Source organism: Odocoileus virginianus, chromosome 3 (genome assembly GCF_023699985.2).
Source record: "Odocoileus virginianus isolate 20LAN1187 ecotype Illinois chromosome 3, Ovbor_1.2, whole genome shotgun sequence".
NCBI classification, from domain to species: domain Eukaryota; kingdom Metazoa; phylum Chordata; class Mammalia; order Artiodactyla; family Cervidae; genus Odocoileus; species Odocoileus virginianus.
In genome coordinates this window covers 95,649,105-95,671,158 of record NC_069676.1, presented here as the reverse complement: position 1 = coordinate 95,671,158, position 22,054 = coordinate 95,649,105, and the positions used below count along the sequence as shown (strand labels likewise).

Here is a 22,054-nt window from a genome sequence, read left to right as displayed (position 1 = left end):
GCCAGTGTGAGATGAGTGTAATTGTGCGATAGTTTGAACATTCTTTGGCATTGCCTTTCTTTGGGATTAGAATGAAAACTGACCTTTTCCAGTCCTGTGGCCACTGCTGAAGTTTTCCAAATTTGCCGGCATATTGCGTGCAGCACTTTCACAGCATTGTCCTTTAGGATTTGAAATAGCTCAACTGGAATTCCATCACCTCCACTAGCTTTGTTTGTAGTGATGCTTCCTGAGGCCCACTTGACTTTGCATTCCAGGATGTCTGGCTCAAGGTGAGTGTTCACACCATTGTGGTTATCTGGGTCATGAAGATCTCTTTTGTACAGTTCTTCTGTGTATTCTTGCCACCTCTTCTTAATATCTTCTGCTTCTGTTTGGTCCATATCCTTTCTGTCCTTTATTATGCCCATCTTTGCATGAAATGGCCCCTTGGTATCTCTGATTTTCTTTAAGAGATCTCTAGTCTTTCCCATTCTATTGTTTTCCTCTATTTCTTGGCAGTGATCACTAAGGAAGGCTTTCTTATCTCTCCTTGCTGTTCTTTGGAACTCTGCATTCAGATGAATATATCTTTCTTTTTCTCCTTTGCCTTTCACTTCTCTTCTTTTCTCAGCTATTTGTAAGGTCTCCTCAGACAACCATTTTGCCTTTTTCTATTTCTTTTTCTTGGGGATGGTCTTGATCACCACCTCCTGTACAGTGTCACGAACCTCCATCCATAGTTCTTCAGGCACACTGTCTATCAGGTCTAATCCCTTGAATCTATTTGACACTTCCACTGTATATTCGTAAGGGATTTGATTTATGTCATACCTGAATGGTCTAGTGGTTTTCCCTCTTTTCTTCAATTTAAGTTGGAATCTGAGCCATCGTCAGCTCCCGGTCTTGTTTTTGCTGACTTTATAGACCGTCTCCATATTTGGCTGCAAAGAATATAATCAGTCTGATTTCGGTGTCAACCATCTGGTGATGTCCATGTGTAGAGTCTTCTCTTGTGGAAGAAGATATTTGCTATGACCAGTGCGTTCTCTTGGCGAAACTCTGTTAGCCTTTGCTCTGTTTCATTCTGTACTCCAAGGCCAAATGTGTCTGTTACTCCAGGTATCTCTTGACTCCCTACTTTTGCATTTTAGTCCCCTATAATGAAAAGGACATCTGTTTTGGGTATTAGTTCTAGAAGGTCTTGTAGGACTTCAACTTCAGTTTCTTCAGCAGTACTGGTCAGGGCATAGACTTGGATTACTGTGACATTCAATGGTTTGCCTTGGAAACAAACAGAGATCATTCTGTCGTTTTTGAGATTGAATCCAAGTACTGCATTTCAGACTTTTGTTGACTATGAGGGCTACTCCATTTCTTCTAAGGGATTCTTGCCCAAGACCTATATGCTCTATGATTGAAGTTTCTGGACTCATTATTTTCTTTGATATACCTTGTATTTTTTCCTTGTTATAATCTGCATTTTTCCATATTACAAGTAATATTTCTTATCTTCATCAAGCCCACCAGTCTTTATTATTTCTCTATTTAAAGAAACCTGTTGTAACTCCTGATACCTCAAATTTATTATTTATCCTCAGTTCTTCTCCTTAACCCCATCTTCTCCTACTGTTTGGACCCTGACACATTTTAAAAGCATCTCTGGACATTGAGTTTTGTGGCCTATTAAGCATTTGGTATTGTTCAAGTTAGAAAGCTCAGGTTTTTTAGTAGAATATCAGAGGCTGGTTGAGTATACCCTTTAAGAATTAGAAATAGTGTCCAAAGTGCAATTGGAAATCCCCAAACTAGTGGGGCCTGGTCCTGATAGAGACATTCTTCTGTCCCCAGACATGATTTGTGAGTTCATGAAAAGACAGTTCAGTATTTTGAACAAGCTGAAGTCTGAAGGGAAAATGCAGAGTGCCTCCTGTTTGGGACGCAACATGTGTGACTCAGATGCAGGTGTTTTGAGATGCTCTGAGGCTACTGACAGCCGAAGAGCCACGTGGGAAGTGATGCCTCCCTCAGCCTCTCTGCTTGGCTAGAGCCAGCTCCTCCCTCTAGAGCTAAGCGGGAATTAACACGGGCTTTCAAAGTAATAGACATTGCTTCAGGCATCAAGAATTTCTTGTGGAATAGCTGTGGAAAGAAGAGGATAACTGCCAGCAGGGGGAAAAAAAATGTTGCTTTCCACTTTAAACACATTTAGTTCCTGAAATGACTACCAAAGAGGTCTTTTAACAACTGCCAAGCATACCTTGGGGTCGCAAAGAGTTGGACATGACTGAGCGACTGAACTGAACTGAACTGAACTGAATCATACCTTGACTTCCTACGCTACTAACCGTAACAAGAGAAGGACAGGCACATTTCTGTTCATGGGTTTTTAAACAATAAACCTGAGTGAAAAGTGTGGACAGTCACGCTGCAAAAGCCGTACTTTCGGTGGAGGTGAACTTCCACACGGTGTTGGCGTGAGCGTCTCCGACGTACACGGTTCCATCCTCAGACGCAGCGATGTCGTGGGGCATGTCGAAGTGCTGCCGGAACAAGAAGCACGTGGTAAGGGCGAGCCTGCACCCGGTTCTTCATGAAGAGACAGAAAAGCACAGCAGAGCACACCAGAGAACCGTAAGCATGTGACTCAAACCAAAGAAACAGTGATGTAAGCAGCTCAAGACCAGAAATTTGAGTCATCCATTCACGCACTCAACACTGCCTTTGCCAGACCTAATCCTATGAGGTGGGAGACGCCCTGGCAGCCCCAACACTGACTTCAAGTCTTATAAAAAGTGAACATTTACAAGCAGATTACTTTTTTACAGTGTTGTTTAGTTGGTGTTATGCCATTTATCTAATTATTTATGTTTATCTAATTATTTATATTTATTTTTACCTTCGGGCTTTCTTCGTAGCTCAGTTGGTAAAGAATCTACCTGCAGTGCAGGAGACCTGGTTCTGGAAGATTTGCTGGAGAAGGGAAAGGCTACCCACTCGAGTATTCTTGGTTTTCCCTTGTGGCTCAGATGGTAAAGAATCTGCCCGCAATGTGGGAGATCTGGGTTCAATCCCTGGGTCAGGAAGATCCCCTGGAGAAGGGAAAAGCTACCCACTCCAGTATTCTGGCCTGGAGAATTCTATAATCCATGGGGTCACAAAGAGTCAGACACAACTGAGCGAGTTTCACTTTTCCCTTTTGCCTTCATATTTTTTCTAACTTTGACCACTGTCGGATTTGCTGGCCTAATTTAGACAACCAAAAAGGACCAGGCATTAATTTTTTTTTTTATTATTCCCATCAAGCTATCACACACTTCCTTAAAAAGTACTTATGTGTTACCGATAAGAGGAATCATTTTAAAGATTCAGGGCATTCTGATTATTTCTGAAATGCATATTAAGAGCTGTGCAGTAATATGGCGTTCTCTTACTCTGAAGCCCAGTGTTGACAGTATTTTCAGTCAGCAAAAGAAACAAATGGAGTGTTCCCTCCAGTATTTGCTGGCTTTTGTGCCTACTGCAGCTACACTGGTGTTTTATGATTTCTTTCTGCACCAAACATTTTCATTTCAACATCATGCCATCTCACTCATGAGGACACAGCAGAAACGGCAGCTCTCTTATGTGACCTTCTCAGGGTCCCAGCCTAGTTCCTGGAAGAGCACACTGAAAATGCTGGGCGGCTGACATTTCCATCTGTCTACTGAAGCTTTCAAAGGTGCCACATGTCTACCAGCTGGCAGGAGGTGGATGGTATTTTCACCTTTGAGGCCAGGAGGCCTGGCTGAGGACACCATTCTATAAAATATGATCAGTGAGTATGAACAGGAACATTATCCTGACTGTGGACTCATCAGCCAGCCTCTGTACACTTTGGTCTCCTAAATGTAAGGGGCGCGAAGGAGGCAAGCTCCTATTCTTCATTCACTGAGAGAGGGCCAGAATACATGCTTTGGTGAAACTACTGTCTTTTAAAATCAGCAACAACTGGTCAGAGTGAAAAGAAAAAACGAGACAGCCATGCCAAGGAGGCACATTCCTTCAGACCATTAAATGAGCTAAAAAAAAGAGCAGGAGAAGGACAGAGAGCCAGGAGTCACAACACTGCCTTGTTGAGATCTCCTCGGCCAGTCAGGAAATGTTCATCTTCATTTGGGGTTCACCTGATTGGTGGCAAAAAGGCTTGAAAATCACAGGGAGTTCCTCTTCTCTACGAAAACATCTTAAAAAAAACCGCTTCGCAAACAAGGAGATCCAACCAGTCCATCCTAAAGGAAATCAACCCTGAATATTCATTGGAAGGACTGAGGCTGAAGCTCCAATACTTGGGCCACCTGATGTGAAGAACTGACTCATTGGAAAAGACTGTGATGCTGGAGAGATTGAAGGTGGGAGGAGAAGGGGACGACAGAGGATGAGATGGTTGGATGACATCACCGACTCGATGGACATGAGTTTGAGCAAATTTCAGAAGATAGTGAAAAACAGGGAAGCCTGGTGTGCTGCAGTCCATAGGGGCACAAAGAGTTGGACGTGACTTAGTGACTGAACAACAACAATAACATGGGTGTAAAGTACTTCACATTTTCTGACGGGAAAAACATTATAATAGGTGGAGGAACAAAGGTGAGGAGGTAATGTTTGAACTGTTCATTGGAAGGAACTTTATTGAAGTAAATTACAACATGCCATCAGCTCAAGGCTATAATAACAATGAACCTCTATCTGTGCTGCTCAAACTGATCCAGGGAGACAAGAATTCAGTGGAAATATTTTGGGGCCACTGGAGGGGTTCAGGGGAAGCTTAGTGAATGGGACTCTGAGACTTCTATTCCTACTGCAGTCACAGGCACTCAACGGTAATCTTTTAAATGCATTATTTTACTGCTCTGTGTCATTTGAAACAACATGATGTTGTCAGATTTAGAGCTAAATTTTACGACTTCAGAGTCGAAAAGATTTAAAGATCTTCTACTCTAGGCTTTGACATTTTCTCTTGAGGTTTTTCTCCCTAACAAAATAAAATTATAGAGGAAAGAATGCTAGCATCCTCCTGGGCATCTGGTGACACAGCCCAGAGCAATCTGCCCTCAACAGCTTGTATTTTGTTTTAAAAATTCATAAGGAATTTGTGTTCTCCATATCCTAAGTATGTTTGCTTTAAATAAGACAAGTTGAAACTTAAAGTAAAATCGTTCTCTAAGAAATATGTTCATGCTATGGTTTAATACGACTCCTGGCCTCAGTGTTAAAACGCGTTTCAAAGTAAAAAGACCTGCGCTTAAGATGCAGGTGGGCTCCTTCCTGTGCAGCTTTGGACAGGGAACTTCCCGCGTGTGACCCTCAGGCTCAAATACTGCGATTTTAATCTCCATAATTAGGGTCGGAGAAATAACATGAATCTGGGGTTACTGTTCCCTTCTTTCTGTTCTTTTTTGGTATTGTGCAGTGGGGATTATTTCCTTCCTTTTCCATATGAGCAGCCTTGCAAATAAAGAAGACAAAAAAATTCCAGCCTGAAGGGTGTGTGTGAAAGCAGATGGTAGGGACCACAATCTTTGCTGAGGTTATGGGAGGAAGAATGTGGAGGGTGACTGTGTGTCTTTTGCCCTCAGCACTTTTTGACACCATTTGATGGAATCATCTTCTCTACTGTCTTGCCATCTCAGTTCAGCTGCGCAGGGAGAAAGACGGAGATTATCTATTCCAACACAAACATTCCTAAAGAATGTCACTGAAGAGCGAGATCTGAACTGCATAAAGGCACAAGCAGTGGATGCGAACAAACAGCGGCACAGACACAGTATGTAAAACTTGACTTCTGACTTGAAGGAAAAATCACCTCTTACATAAGAGTAAGTAATATTATATCATATTATTCTCCTCACCCAAACTTAATCTTTGTGATGATAATCTAATTAAATGAAAAGTCTGAGAGACTCATAGATGGGTTTCAGCTTACTGAGTCAACACAGAATACACTTCTATGTTTCAGTGTAATACCAAGTCCTGTTTATTGAAATGAAAAGCAAATTTCACCTTGGAGTCAGAGTCTCTTTTCAAGTTTGCTGTACTGACCTGTATATTGTGACTTACTCATCATGGGATGTCTGATGAATACTGACGTTCAGGCACAAGGCTTCCTGAAACCGTCCTTCCGGGATGCTTATATTTTTATGACAGTAAAGCTTATTTGGAATCTAGCCTCTGGCTTAGCACTTAGTGTTGCTCTCTAGATGCACATTTGAATTAAAAGTTAATATCCCGATTGACACCGTATTTTATTATTAAAAGAACAATCAAGCAAACACTGTGTGAAAACAAAGTGAAGCTTGGACAGGAAGTGAAGTGTCTGCCTTTCTTTATCAACAGATATGAAGAAGCCCAAAGTGGCAAAACAAGATTAGATAATCAATAAAGATCTGAAACACAACTGAAATAAAACATCTATTATCAACCTAATGAATTTGTTTCTGAAGGGCTATTATGATTGGACTTCGATTGTTTATTGCTTTTCAGGTGAAATACTTCTATGAAAAGTCCTGCTTCTTGTGTCAATTTATCAACAGAAACAACAACAACAGAAAAGAAATTTGTACTGGAATCTTTACTTCAAATTTAGTTTGGTTCAAGGTGGATCCTTTAAGTTTTGCTAAAACTCCATTTGAAGGAAAGGCTGTGTTCTGTCCTGTTCACTATCATAGCCTTAGTATCTAGTATAATGTCTGGCACAGAGTAGGTGCTTAATAAATACCTTTGGAATGCTGCTGCTGCTGCTGCTAAGTCGCTTCAGTCGTGTCCAACTCTGTGCAACCCCATAGATGGCAGCCCACCAGGCTCCCCCGTCCCTGGGATTCTCCAGGCAAGAGCACTGGAGTGGGTTGCCATTTCCTTCTCCAATGCTTGAAAGTGAAAAGTGAAAGTCAAGTCGCCCAGTCATGTCTGATTCTTAGCGACCCCATGGACTGCAGCCTACCAGGCTCCCCCATCCCTGGGATTCTCCAGGCAAGAACACTGGAGTGGGTTGCCATTTCCTTCTCCAATGCATGAAAGTGAAAAGTGAGAGTGAAGTCGCTCAGTTGTGTCCGACTCTGAGCGACCCATGGACTGCAGCCCACCAGGCTCCTCTGTCCATGGGATTTTCCAGGCAAGAGGACTGGAGTGGGTTGCCATTGCCTTCTGTTTAGAATGAAGCTTAGTAAATCCCAGACAGGCTGTCAGTGTTCTAACTGGCATTGTAAAGTTTTTTTTTTTTTAAGCTAGCAAATTTGGTGACTTAGAGAATACTGTAAGAATTTGAGTTTGGAGATATTTATACAGTGGCTTATGATAAGCTGCATTTTGACCCACTGAGGCTGATAAATCTTTACAAATTTTGAAAAATAACTCTTCTTTGCAGCATTTTAGCTAGATGTGATGTACCACAAGCACATTCAGGCAGATATTCTGATCATTCTGACAGTTATTCTGCAGAGAAAGCTAACTGAGGAGGCAGAGGGCTGTGGGTGCACCACACCACGGGAGCTGGTATAAAGACTGTTAGAGTAGACCATGGTACACCACTGTGAGGCCAAAACTAGGCTTGAGTCTTTTACTGAAACCAAGTCTCTGGAACTTGATTCCAGGGGTGCTATTCTCAAGTCTTGTTGCTCAGTGTAGTAACATTAAAATAACATTAAAAAAAGCAAGCAAGATTTCTATTGAATCTAAGAGAACTATAAAATTACAGTTTAACATATTGTGGTATCTTTTCTACTTGGATGAAACCAGTAATATCTAAAATGTAAAATATCTTATATTTTTGATATTCTAACTACAGTGAATTTAAGCCTGCTAACATGTACAAAAGTCTACTTAGAACCTTAGAACTGCATATAGTGTTAATTTGCATCTGAAGAAATTCATCTAGGAATAGACAAGGACGTTGTTTCTAAATAAAACACAGTATAGAGCATTCCCATCTACCTAGCTAAAAAACTATCACGTCACCTTTAAATTTTTAAAAAATTACTGAAGTATAAATTGAGTTCCAAGATTCACATTTTAGTTTTATCCTCATGAAAACTGATACATAGTTAATGTATATGAATACCTTGCGCACTGGCTTGAAGACATCTATAATTTCCCCGCTGGAAAAATTCATCACAAATCCTCGCACAGGTTCTTGGTCCTCAAAGTAAGGCTTTCCATTCACCGCAAAGAGCAAACCTGTGACAACATATTCAATTAACCTTTCTTTAAAATATGGATAAGACTGGCTTTTAAATACACGTGTGCACATCACACAGACAAGAAATGTAGGGTCAACCCTACATTTGGCAACAGAAGTGGAAAACAAAATACTTAGTAGATGTCTCTGAGTAATAAGAACAGGAGCAGACAGGTTAGGAGACTAACCTTGTAATAGGAAAACCAAGAACTGCAAGAGCTGTCCCACTGAGGAAGCCCATAGCAATCAGTAATCCATAGTAATGAAATCAGTAATCCATAGTTATAGAGGAGATGACATATGCAGAGGAATATATATGTAGATATATTAAATAGGCATGGGAAGAGTCAGGTTATTGAAAGCAATCATTTTAGGGTATCAGGTCTTTTAAAAAAATATGTAATATCTACTATAGCTATAAGTAGAATCAGAGAAAAATAGGCAAAGAAAGTGAAGTTACAGCATAAATAGAATGATTTGATTTTAAACAACTACCCCTTGGAAATGTGAGATGCATATTTCAGATTATCAAAGACATTTTTTCCTAATTAAAAAAATTAGACCAATTTTTATACTAATTCAATAAATACTCTTTGCAGTAAATCGTATTGCTTAGTTTAGTAGTGTTTATCCAAAAAACTGGAAACTGTGATGCTTTGACTAGTACTGCAGATGACTAAATATTATATTTTAAAGAATTAAAACAATAAAATATACAGAATACTGAACTAGTATTGAAGGTTTTTTCATCTTTCTTTAAGGATTTCAGGATAGGGTTCTTTAGCATATCATACTAAAAAATATCAACACCATCAACATCAGTTACTACTGTGTAACATTATAAAGAGAATTCCAATTATAATACACTTTGTCTTTTGCTGAAATTCTCTTTTTAACCAGATTTCCTCTCATCTTTTCTCCTGATGTTTTTCTTCTCATGTTTGATTTATTTTTATTCTGAACTTGATCACCCTCTTTCTTAAGTAAATTTGTTGTTGTTCAGTCTCCCAGTCATGTCCAACTCTGTGACCCCATGGACTGGAGTATTCCAGGCTTCCCTGTCCTTCACCATCTCCCAGAGCTTGCTCAAACTCATGTCCATCGAGTTGGTGATGCCATCCAACCATCTCATCCTCTGTTGTCCCCTTCTCCTCCCACCTTCAGTCTTTCCCAGCATCAGGGTCTTTTCCAGTGAGTCAGCTCTTTGCATCAGGTGGCAGAAGTATTAGAGCTTCAGCCTCGGCATCAGTCCCTCCAATGGATACTCAGGATTGATTTTCTTCAGGATTGACTGGTTTGATCTGCTTGCAGTCCAAGACTCGCAAGAGTCTTCTCCAACACCACAGTTCAAAGGCATCAATTCTTCAGTGCTCAGCCTTCTTTATGGTCCAACTCTCACATCCATACATGACTAACAGAAAGACCATAGCTTTGACTATATGGTCCTTCGTTAGTTATGTCAATGGTCTTGCCAAACTTATTCATTAAATAGGATGTAAAAACCAACATGATAATTTATCTTTCATTAACATTAATGAGTCTTTTATTAGTTTTTAATTACTTATTTCTTAGGGACGCCAACTCGTTTCTATTTCAGTCACTTGAGTCCCTTCATTCCATGTCTTAAAGAAATTGGAGGCTGCCTGAGAAGATATTAGTTATGTGTGTGTTAGTTGTTCAGTCATGTCCAACTCTTTGAGACCCCATGAACAGTAGCCGGCCAGACTCCTCTGTCCATGGAATTCTCCAGGCAAGAATACTGGAATGGGTTGCCATTTCCTTCTCCAGGAATCTTCTTGACCCAGGGATTGAACCCATCTCCTGCATTGCAGGCAGATTCTTTACTACTTGAGTCACCAAGGAAACCCTGATAGCAGCCATATGAACTTTAATAGCATGAGAAATATAAATATTATTGTGATAACTATGTAGTAATGCACCTTTAACACATGTATAAATGTATTTATTAAGTGTATTGCAAAAATCATATATAAATTCTAGAAATATATTTTCAATTGTTCAGTATTCATGATATAAAGAAATGCTAAGCTTTTTTTAATATGAATTAAATAAAACTTATTTTGTAAGTTTGGATTTTTCTGGTTTTCTTTAAGTCAAGAAAATCTATTTTGAAAATGAGAAAAAACTACAGATTTCACTGTCATTTCTCCTGACATTTACACATAAGCCCCCACTTACTTCACCTATTTATCTTTAAAAAATTGGCCATCATTCTTTAAAAAAATGTGAAGCAGAAGTATTTTGAATACTGACTTTATCAACGTATACCATCTGTTGATGGTAAGATAAAATATTAATCATTTAGTAACTAGAGCAAATGATCAAAATTAACAAAAAATAAAAATTAATATATGGGAATACTTTTTTAATCCATCACAAACAGTTGCTAAATCTTTTGAGTTCATTATTTCCGTATAAAGAACAGTGGCGCTTGAGTTTAAAATGGTTTACCATAAGAGCATATGAAGATCATACAGACACTTTTTAAGATCGGAGAGCAGTATGAAAAAACACAGAAAATAAAAGTGAAATACCTGGTACGTATGAAATTGCAAACACATTTCTTCCAAACGATGGGTGCTTAATCTCGCGCACAAATTCTTTGGTGTCGGTTTTAAAACACTGGATCCGACCGTTTTCCCTGTCCGCCACACACAGCTGGCCCAGGGGAGGCACCAGGGCCAAGCTGTGAGGAACTCTGAACTGGCCCGGTTTAGGGCCGCTCTCCGGAGACGCTGCAGAATGAAGAAAAACCTCAGACCACAGTGTGTAACATCACCCAAACTCTGACTCTGGGGTCTCCTAAACTTCAAAATTCATTATAGAAAGCCACTAAATATCTGGAACCAGGGGAAATATAAGGTAAAGCAGTTAGCATCTTTGCCCACGAACTCATGACAGATTTTCTCCCTGTATGGATAAAGTTTAAAGCTTTTGGGTAGAAGCATTCTTTTCCTCCTGTAAGACTGTGTGGGTGTGAGTATGTGTGTGTGTGCGTGTGTGTATGAGAAAGAGAGAGAGTGGACAACCAGCTGGATGCATATGGAAGCCCCATTTTCCTCACTCAAGGGACTGAGTCCAAGATGAGAAGCAGAGATCGAGAGTCTGAGTACCTTCTCCCCACTGTGTGATGAATTTTCCGCTTGGTGAAAACTGCACAAGGCGACTGTTGCAGTAGCCGTCTGACACGTAGATGGTTCCAGTGTCTGGATCCACAGCCACGTCGGTCGGCTGACAGAAGTGATCCTGGTCACTGCCTGGCTGCATGCTCCTTCCCAGGGTTAGCAGAGGGCCTTCTTTACCGTTCGGGTCCAGTTTGAACACCTTTTTAAAAAAGAACGAAAGCCTCACTCACTTTGCATGGTTATTTATTGACGCCCACTTACCTGACTCAGGCAATTCGAGTGTCCGCTCTCAGAGACGTATTTACAAGCAGGTACTTTTCAGAACTGGATGGGACTCTAGAAATGATCTGGTCTGCTTCCTTCCTTTGATGAGTGAGGCTCACAGAGATTAAGGGACCTGCCCAAGGATCTTCAGGTCACTAGTGGTGAGCAGAGACTAGCACGTGGATGCCCTGTCCCACCCTCCACCGCTTCCTCTTCCTCTTCCTCAGCTATCAGTACAGTGCGCCCCAGACAATACGAGAGCGATAAATGTCCACTGAGATGATGTTTGAAGGCCAGTGGTGCCTTCTGAGTTCTAGTTTCTATCTTAGTTTTCCTAGTTCTTTCCCACCTATTCATCAAATGGGCATTAAACACGAGCTTATCCTTTAAGGAAGAAACATTATGACTACACTCTGATGGAAATATAACTTCCTTTAAAAAGAACAAAAAATTGCTGTTTTACATATAAAGATATATGTACTAGAGACCTTGCCTAGGTGGCGTATGAAAAATACATACAACACATAAAGTAATACAACAGAACTAAGACCTGAGGACAGAGGAAAGAAATATGGAAAGCTCAGAAGGAGGCCGGGGGAGCCCAGACATTCGGTAGGGGGAAGCTTCACCTCTTGCCCTAAGATTCCTGCAGCCCCACATGGGAGGGTGACTGGATCATTTACGTTCAAGTTTTCCTGAACACTGAGTGCTAAATGAACCATTTCAGACCTGGCCGTTCCATTCTTTTGTTATAAACTTTCTGGGTCACAGAAAAAGACCCAGACAACTCCAGAGCGTTCTGAAAGCACAGCCTCATTAACTTCTATGTGCGTCGGTGCGCGCTCAGTAGCGTCTGCTGTGTCCGGCTGTTTGCGAGCCCACGGACTGCAGCCCTCCAGGCCCCTCTGTCCATGGGATTCTCCCAGCAAGGGCACTAGAGCGGGTTGCCATGCCCTCTTCCAGGGGATTGTCCTGACCCAGGGGCTGAACCCGCGTCTCTTGCACCTTCTGCATTGCAGGTGGACTGTTGACTGCTGAGCCACTTCTATTCGAATAACCAAACGGAAATTCTATTTGCATGCCAAGTGCAAGATTACCTGATGAAGAGCCACGTCTGTGACCCAGTAATTTCCATCTTTGTCTATACTCAAGCCATGCGGCAAGTAAAACCTGCAAAACACAACCAACATCCTGATTAGGTAATTGCTCCCAAAGCACACGAGAAGGGAGTGTTTGCTAATTAATCTGTAATGGCAATATAAATGTATATACTGATAAATGCATACCTGCATGACTCTAGAAAAGGCCAACATGAATTGTTAAGTCAAAATACCCATTTTAATAGAAACTGCCTTGTGAAAAAAATTTAACTGGCATTTAATCTTCTAAAAATATGTAAATGAGCATACATATCAATTACAAATATTTATTATAAAGTATGGTATATTAAATAACAATATCAATTTGAAAACAAGTTCTAAAATCATAAAGGACTGTGTATAAAACAAATGATATAGAGAAATAAAAATGTGGATTTGTATGGTTTGAATAGTTCAAGTATGCTGCAAAATAATATAGCATTGTACTAATATAAAATATCAAACATGTGGCTGAAAAGCTTTAAGAGTGATTATTAATACTAAAGACAGTAAAACATAAAGAAAACAGCAGATATGGGCTGTGATCAGCCAAGCAAAGTTAAGCGGTATGCTAGATAATAAAAAGAGAAGGTTAATCTATTTAACAAGTCAACTAGGATGACCTCGATAAGAGAATCATAAACTAACGTGAACAGAGACTCACAGGCTTAAGGAACGTGGACAGAGCTAACAAACACATGGACAACGTCTTCATGTTTTGGGGATCAAATCCGACAAGCTACAAGTGTCAGCTTCTAGCCTGTGCAAAGTGTTGGCATCACAGATTTTTGTTTTCAGGAGCCAAAGAGCTAACACCTTGATCTTGACTAATACACTGAACTAGATCTCCCTTTTGGTCACCGAATGTGAGGGTTATTAAGACTTGCTTTCAACACAGACAAACCACTGCTGGCCACGTTGATTTAGCAGCAGCTGCCCTGCCTTCCTCTTTAACTCCTATCCGGAATGAGAATACTGCTGACTGATAGCTGGAGTACTGAAGAGACAGGTTCAAACACAGTGAGTGGTGGGGCTGGTATCAGAACTTGGCCCATGACTCACCGTCTCAGGATCCTATGAAAAGCTAATTATTAGCATCTCCATAATTAGCTGTATTCAAAGTGGATGGCTCCCCGCCTTTTAAAGAAGCTGGCTCTCCCTGTGCCTAAGCAGATAAAGTAGGGTAGAGCTCCCGAAGTTGCCAGGCCACAGTGGTCGTGGACACTCTGTAAGCAGGCGCCCCTTTCTTTCAAAGACCATGAATATCAGCCAACTTTTTTCTGGCTGCCAGAAGCCAAATCTAGGAATAAGACCAAATGATGGGCAGCTTTCAAATTAACTATGCATGCTATGGAAAGCTGAAAATGACATTTGTTTAATCTTCACTTTGAGATGGGAAGAGAGAAGCCTTTTTTTCCTTAATGGTAACTTGTTGCTGAGTTTGGTTATATAACTTTTCTGCTTAAGAATTTTTTTTAATCTTCAGATCTAGCTGAGCAGCAACTCACTTCATTAGCCATGTGTATCAATTTTCTCTGAAGCTTGACTACCATTAGAATCACCGAGGGAGCTTTCACATTACTATTTTGATACTTGGGCCCCATCCCAGACTAAATATGAATCTAAATTTTGGAAGTTTCCCAGGTGATTTTAATGTTCAGTCAGAGTTTAAAACCACCTCTTTAGAAAATGAAAGACAGGATGGCTCTTTCAGTCTCCTGCTTTCTTAAGCTGTGTTTTCTCACCACTGCTGTACAATATACTCTTTCTAAGGCCAGACCCAACGATACACTTTGTACCAAATAGCACAAGCATTAATAACAACATATGCAATTTAACTCACAGATTTTTTCCACTGGACTGGACTACTGCAGCATTATTTGGATCTATGACAAGAATAGTGTCTTCTTCAATTGGTCCGAGACCTCTTTGCTGGTAAACAAACTTGCTATCAAAAGAGCTAGTAAAAAAAAAAAAAAATAAGAAAAAGGCATTAGAATGGGAATAAGCCAATCAGAAACATCAGTGACCCTGAGAAACACAGACCATTCACTTGAGATTTTAAACGTGGAGTCAAGAGAAGGGCTCAGATGTGCCTGACTGCACTCTTTGCCCTTCAAGCCTCAGGATCTTGGACCACAGACATACCATTGCCTGAGGAACTAGACCGCGGTCAGTGGGGCAGCAGCCTAGGAATGGCCTGGAGGGGCAAGGTTTCCTACCCACCAAATCTGAATCCACACTTTCACAAGATCTCCAGGTGAGTCACGGCCAAGGAGACTTTGAGAAACACCGCCTAGAACTCTTAAAGAAGCCAATTTTTTTCTGAAAAGTGCCTCAAAATGTTTAAATTCAGTAGTTATTTTCTTTCAAAATACAAATGAAGGTATAATTTAACTTTCCGTGTAATGGTAAGGAGAGTGTAAACGATAGGATGAAGCATAGTAATCAAAACTGTGTTTGCTATTTTACTCTCTGTAGGTACAGCATGCAAATACACATTACAAGGACACAGAACAGAATGTTCAAAATATTTCAAAAATATAAAACATGATTCTTGAAACAAAAATGTGTTTAGAGACATAAAATTTTCTTTAAGTACCAAATGGATATCTATGTAATAATAAAAAACATTAACAACAATGACAATTTCTGCTTTTTAACTCTATATTTTCCAGGTTATTATAAAATATTGTGAACATTTATATATATTTATATTTCTATCTGAATTATTATATAATATCTCTCTTTAAATTGATAATTATCACAGACATTGTACCTATTTAAATTCCAGTTTCGAAAATTATTTGTGATATATCACAAAGACAAGTCCTTCCAGTCTAAGCTTATGTGACAGACAGAAAAACATATGAAGCACCAACAGACCAACTTATATTTCAAGAGCAAAGAACTAACTGATCAGCACACAGTTGAGACATATGTTTGTGGGTGGGGAGCATAAAAATTGATATATATATATATTTTGCCTGATGAAGTCACTGTATAGATCAATAAATATTCCTGGAAAATATAATTTCCTTTATAAAATCAGACAAGGTTGTGGAAAAAAAACTATTAATACTTTGTAGTTCAACCATACAAGTAAAAAAAGAATCTGAACATTAAGTATTTATGGAGAAACATTTGTAATTTGGAAGGCAACAGACTGCTCAAATCTATCATACTCCTATTGATTAGTTGGTTAGTATTTTTATGGAACTTATGCAGAGTCCCAGCAGGAGAACAAAAATTTCAAAATTATACTCTTTTGCCATTAAAAATAAACACCACATAACTATTTGAGCTTCTTAACTGTCATAGTCTTTGGGTGTACTTTCCCTGAAAGATAATAATAAGTCCCTGAAGTAGTTCTTATTAATGATGCATTCAATTGAATAAAAAATATTGATTCAGCTTTGTCAACTAAAATTTAAGCAATACTGCTTACATATGCTATTATGTGTAGTTAAAACCACACAGCAGAAAAAAAATACATAAGTTGACGAAATGGAAATTTTTATTAGTCAGAATTAATGTAAGAATATGCAAGATATTAATAAATCAGGAGACACCAATAAAAGGCAAACACAAGTAACTCTTAGTACTATGAAACACCAGTTTATCCTCCATCTGAACGTATTTTTCTTTATTTACTTTTAATTGGAGGATAGCTGCTCTACAATACTGTGTTGGTTTCTGCCACACATCAGCATGAACCAGCCACAGGTATACACATGTCCCCTCCCTCTCGAACCCACCTCCCTCCCCACCCCAATCCGCCCCTCCAGGCTGTCTCTAAGCACTGAGTTGGGCTCCCTGTCACACAGAGCAAGTTCCCTCTGGCCATCTATTTTACGTATAGTAATGTATATGTTTGGGCTTCCCAGGTAGCTCAGCTAGAAAAGAATCCGCCTGCAAAGCAGGAGACCCTAGTTAGATTCCTGGGTCAGGAAGATTCCCCAAAGAAGGGATAGGCTGCCCACTCCAGGATTCCTGGGCTTCCCTGGTGGCTCAGGCAGTGAAGAATCAGCCTGCAGTGCAGGAAACCCGGGTTCAATCCCTGGGTTGGGAAGATTCCATGAAGAAGGGCATGGCAACCCACTCCAGTGTTCTTGCCTGGAGAATCCCATGGACAGAGGAGCCTGGTGGGCTACAGCCATGGGGTCGCAAGGGGTTGAACATGACTGAGCACTCACAATGTCTGTGTTTCAATGTTATTCTCTCAATTTTCCCATCCTCTCCTCCCCCCGCTGTGTCCACAGTCTGTTCTCTACGTCTGTGTCTATATTGCTGCCCTGCAAATAAGTTCATCAGTACCATTTTTCTAGATTTCATATATATGTGTCTCTTTTTGATGCGACTTTCTGTACTAAAAAATCATAACCATTCTCATGGCAAACAAAGGTATCGAATTCAAGCACCAACGATATTTTTTTGCCAACTTGTCTAGGATCCTGGATAACTTAAGTGCAGCATGTCTAACACTCATAGTCTGCTACAGCTTTACAGTCATATGTAGTAGCAAGAGGGCTTCCCTGGTGGCTCAGTGGTAAAGAATCCACCTGCAATGCAGGAGACACAGGAGACACGGGTTCAACTCCTGGGTCAGGGAGAACCCCTGGAGGAAGGCATGGCGACCCACTCCAGTATTCTTGCCTGGAGAATCTCATGGACAGAGGAGCCTGGAGGCCTACAGTCCATAGGTCTACAAAGAGTTGGACACGACTGAAGTGACTTAGCATGTATGCACGGACAGAGTGGGATGAAGTCTCTTCATTCATTATTTCTTTTAAGGCGGAAGTCATACTCCTCATTATGCAGAAACGTTTCATGATTTGCAATGGCATAGTGGTAATCTAAATAATGTGGGAATTATGTTTTTTCTGACTTTAAGGAGTTAAAATTTGTTTCCCCCTTTTTAATGGAAATTTGAGATAACTGTAGATTTACATGCAGTTACAAGAAATAATCCCTGGAGAAGGGAATGGCAACCCACTTCAGTATTCCTGGAGTATTCTCCAGAATACTGGAGCATCTGGTATTCTCCAGGAGAGCCTGGAGGGCTAGAGTCCATGGGGTCACCGACAGCTGGACACAATTTCACACACACACACACACACACACACACACACACAAATAACAGGGCTCCCCTGGTGGCTCACAGGGAGATTCTATGTACACTTTACCTAGTTTCCTCAATGGTAGCATTTGGAACAGCTATAGTACAATATCATAACCAGGATACTGATATTGGTAAAATCCACTGATCATATTTAGATACCCTTTTCCAATCTGTATTTCCTAAAATTTTCATTTATTCTTATAGTTTATTTACTTGAGCATAGAATACACTACTGTGTTACTTCTTCACCCCACCCCCACCTAGGAGTTAGTAATATGCAAAGTTACCAAGTCTTCATAATTCGTACCAAGTGCTGGTACGTGACATGCAGTGTTCTGGCCCACTACTGATAGCTGATAACAGTGGAGGTTCAACTGCCTATTGTATATCCTGATAAAACTGGAACCTAGCATACCTCATTCTACACTTCTTATTTGCAAAATGACAAGCCACATAGGAAGCCTGACATATTTACTTGTTCATGATTCCCCCAAGCAATAGGTTGCAGTATTCTTTGGTCTATCTGGTCATTCACTTAAATATTCACCATCAATCTTCAAACTCTGGTCAAACTATTTTAGGAAATAACATTCTTACAACTTATCGATGGAGAGAAAGCAGATTTCCCCCACCCAACATCTTCAGGGGCATATGCTGAATTCTTCTAACTTAAATCATGTTTTTTATAGCTCTAGTTTATTTTTCCAGACACGTAAGTAATTGAAAATGTAAATTCTAGTTTAAATTATTCTCTGGTAGTCATGTAAGCTCAAAGTCAAGGACCTGTGATGCTGGGCTTGGCTTCTAAGAGAACAGCTGTGTCAAGGAAAAATATAAATAAACCCAGGCTCACTACTTATATGAGTCATATTGAATGAAATGTGGCTAATGGACAGGTAAGTAATAAAATATCCTTTATCAATGGAACAGTTCTACACTGTTCATGAATACAGAAAAAATGTATCAAGTACACAAACCCAAATTGTGTATGGGCATCTATACTCACAATCTAGAAATGTCAAATTTCTAGTGGTGAGAAAAATAGCAAAATTAACTAATTTGAGGATCATACTGTTTTATCATTCATTTTTTGGTGATGTTATAATAAATTGTGAAATAGCAAATGAAAAAGCCAGAAGAAAAGTCAGTAACAACATGAGTAAGCTATGGAATAAATAAATCATATTTTTATAATAAAATATTAGATGTATGAAAATATCAGCTCTCTTAAATTATCAAGTTTTTTTCTTAGTATCTTGTTACACAATGTAACAACTAGTAATATGGTTTATCTTTTAGGGTTTTTTAATTATCACAAATTAGCCCCCTGTCATTAGCATGTATAAAGGGCATTTTATATGATACTTCAAACTAACCACTTTTCCTATGGAATGCAGTTCTATGGTTATTAATAATAATATTACTATATTTCCCCCATATCCATTAAGGATTTCAGTGACTAGGCAAGTTTTTTAATTTACTGATACTAGCATCATTTGAACATTTTAATTTACTTCAGTAACATAAATAACAAATAATAACATTCTAGAATTCTTGGGGAGACCACAGCTTTAAAGGAATTAACCACAACACCACAGGTCCAACTATTTCATTGAAAATCTTTTGTGATACCCTTTACCAGATGTCTGTATGTTTAAACTGGCAGCATCAAGGGATATTAAGTCACTCAATAGATTGGTGATGAGTCTTAATCCTTTCACTTGGGATAGCTGGAGCTTCACACAACTAACAGCTGGCCTCTGGTAGATACACAGGGCAGGTAATAAAAGAAACTGATGGGTTTTTTCATTCTGAAATGGGAAAAGTCACACACACACACACAAACAGACATACTCACATTAAATCTGCCAAACAAAGTAATTTATAAACTCCCTTGTAATTCAAAGAAAAGTAACCCTTGAACAGTTCACAAATGGATGTCAGATTATAGAGCTGGATACACCGTTGCTATAGCAAACTGCTTATTTAGTCTTCCAAAGCAGCTACCCCGCATTATATGCTGCAGAGAGGTCTTTATTTCAACCACATTTAACTTTGTACAGAATCTAATAATACCCTGCACATTTCACATAGTGCCTGGAGCACTGCTGATTTCTGCTTGCTTCTCTGAAAAAGCACTCAGCGGAAAAGGCTGAATGGCGGCCTGTGGGCTGGAATTCATCAGTTCTTTATTTTAGCAGTTTGAATCCCCCATTAATGACTTTGCACATTAGCAGCTAATCAAACAGTTTAGATAAGGCTGAAAAGAAATGCATTGCTATATTCACACACAAAAGAATTTAGAATAGAGAGAAAATAAACTTCTGTGCCATCAATCAAAATTAAGGGAAATGCAAAATAAATAAGAGCAGCCATCAATCAAAATTAAGGGAAATGCAAAATAAATAAGAGCAACTGAAGACAGAAGTAAAATATAATGTTGTAATTATATAAATTAAGAGGCTGGAGAAAGCACCACAGGTTTTCAAGTGAGAAAATAAAGGGAAATATACCTTCAATGTTAGGAAAGCAAAGACATACCACACGAAGACTAAAGACTTTAAATGGAATATAATTTAATACTATGTTTAAAACATTCACTTCTTATACACATTGCAAAAATTCCCTATGAGGAGGAAAAAAGGTGCACAGATAAATCAGTATGACTACTTATGCCCTGATGGAACCAGCACTAGAGACATCCAAACAAGGATGAGAAGAACAAAGAACTAGGTATCACAGCACCAGGCTCTATTTGGTCAGTAAGGCCACTGGGAACGTGTTACTTAACAAAGTGACTTTTGTTACTCAAGAGAAGGAGGAAGATTTTAAAGCCTTCATTTTTTTGGACTAGGGAACAGAGGCACAGAACTCAAATGTCTCAATACAGTCCTCAAAGCTAGGAAATGGAAACCAAGTTTGAAACCCGGATGTCCTGTCTACAAAAACATATGGTTTTTTCTTATTAGGATTAACCTCACTGGACTGGCAGTCTCCCCTCCAGCTATCATATTTAATTTGTAGATGTAGAAGAGACAGGGATAGTCACACAGCCAAGAAGAATCAGAGAAAGCGGCATAAAACGGAAAAATTGGCTTGAGTACAACAGGAAATGGCAATACAAGACAGAAGGGCAGACTATGGACAAACATTCTTTTTGCAGAACTCCTTACAATTTTCTCTTGGGTGGGAAGATAATAAGTTCAAGTTCCCAGGTCTAGTTAATTCTAAAGGTATGAAAGAATCTACAGATACAGAAGCAGAACCTCAAGCAGATATATTAACTGAAACTTCAGGCAACTAGTGAGGCAAATCTTGAACTGATTTTTATGCAAGTTAGGAAGCAGACAGATTTCTGAAACAAAAAAACTTGGCAAGATTCCATAAAACATTGATGAGGAGATAGTTTCTGAATGAATTATCTGGGGGGCAAATGGGAGAAGATGCCCAGAAGACCACATCTCCAAGGATAAAACTTGTTAAACCAAGCAGTTAACTATTCAAGCTTTATAAACTATATGTATGAAGATATGAAAGGCAAATTCATCAAACAGACCTAATACCAGGCTGGAAGGGACAATTCATTCTCTGGTTAATTAAGAGTAAAACAGTATCTGTAAAAACTGAAGCAATGCTAAATCTAGCAAAGTGAAATATAACTGGAATAAAATGCTGAATTCAGTGTTCACTGTATAAATATAAATTTCCAGTAAAAACTTCTGCACAATTTTATGAAATATAATTAGAGATTTCAGTAGATTACACATTCAACACAAGGCAACAAGGTGATATGACTGCTGAAGAAAAGTGAATGCAATCAGTAGTAGATATCTAGAATACACATCAAGGAAAGTAACTGCATTGCTCATCAGGTAATACATGAAGTATTGTGGCTACTTCTCAACCAAACGCTTTAAAGGATTGAGAAACCAGAGCACCTTCAGATAAAAATATCATGTCAGCATGAAGACTGGCTCAGGGCGTGTGGGATATTTAGTCTGGAGAAGACAAGACTTTCTTCAAATATGCAAACAACTGACATGAATAAATGGAAGTGAATTTACTCTGCATTTGGCTGTGATGGAAGTGAAGTTATAGGACACAGATTTGAGGTTAACATGATGAAGAACCGAATGACATCTAGATGAGTCCCATATTGGGAAGTAGGTCTCATTCTAGGGAATTTCTTGCC

The 22,054-nt window shown here is 39.4% G+C and overlaps 1 protein-coding gene across 8 annotated transcripts in view; it reads right to left on the bottom strand.

Annotated features, from left to right (window-relative positions):
- PAM (peptidylglycine alpha-amidating monooxygenase) overlaps positions 1 to 22,054 on the bottom strand; it is a 314,353-nt gene that overhangs the window by 15,792 nt on the left and 276,507 nt on the right. For all 8 annotated transcript variants that reach the window (XM_070465860.1, XM_070465859.1, XM_070465862.1 and 5 more), the window contains 6 exons: positions 14,584 to 14,700; positions 12,699 to 12,771; positions 11,326 to 11,536; positions 10,747 to 10,947; positions 8,075 to 8,190; positions 2,423 to 2,522 (listed from right to left, as the gene is read on the bottom strand). In XM_070465860.1, the coding sequence (XP_070321961.1) occupies positions 2,423 to 2,522; positions 8,075 to 8,190; positions 10,747 to 10,947; positions 11,326 to 11,536; positions 12,699 to 12,771; positions 14,584 to 14,700 (818 nt within the window). The remainder of the gene's footprint in view (positions 1 to 2,422; positions 2,523 to 8,074; positions 8,191 to 10,746; positions 10,948 to 11,325; positions 11,537 to 12,698; positions 12,772 to 14,583; positions 14,701 to 22,054) is intronic.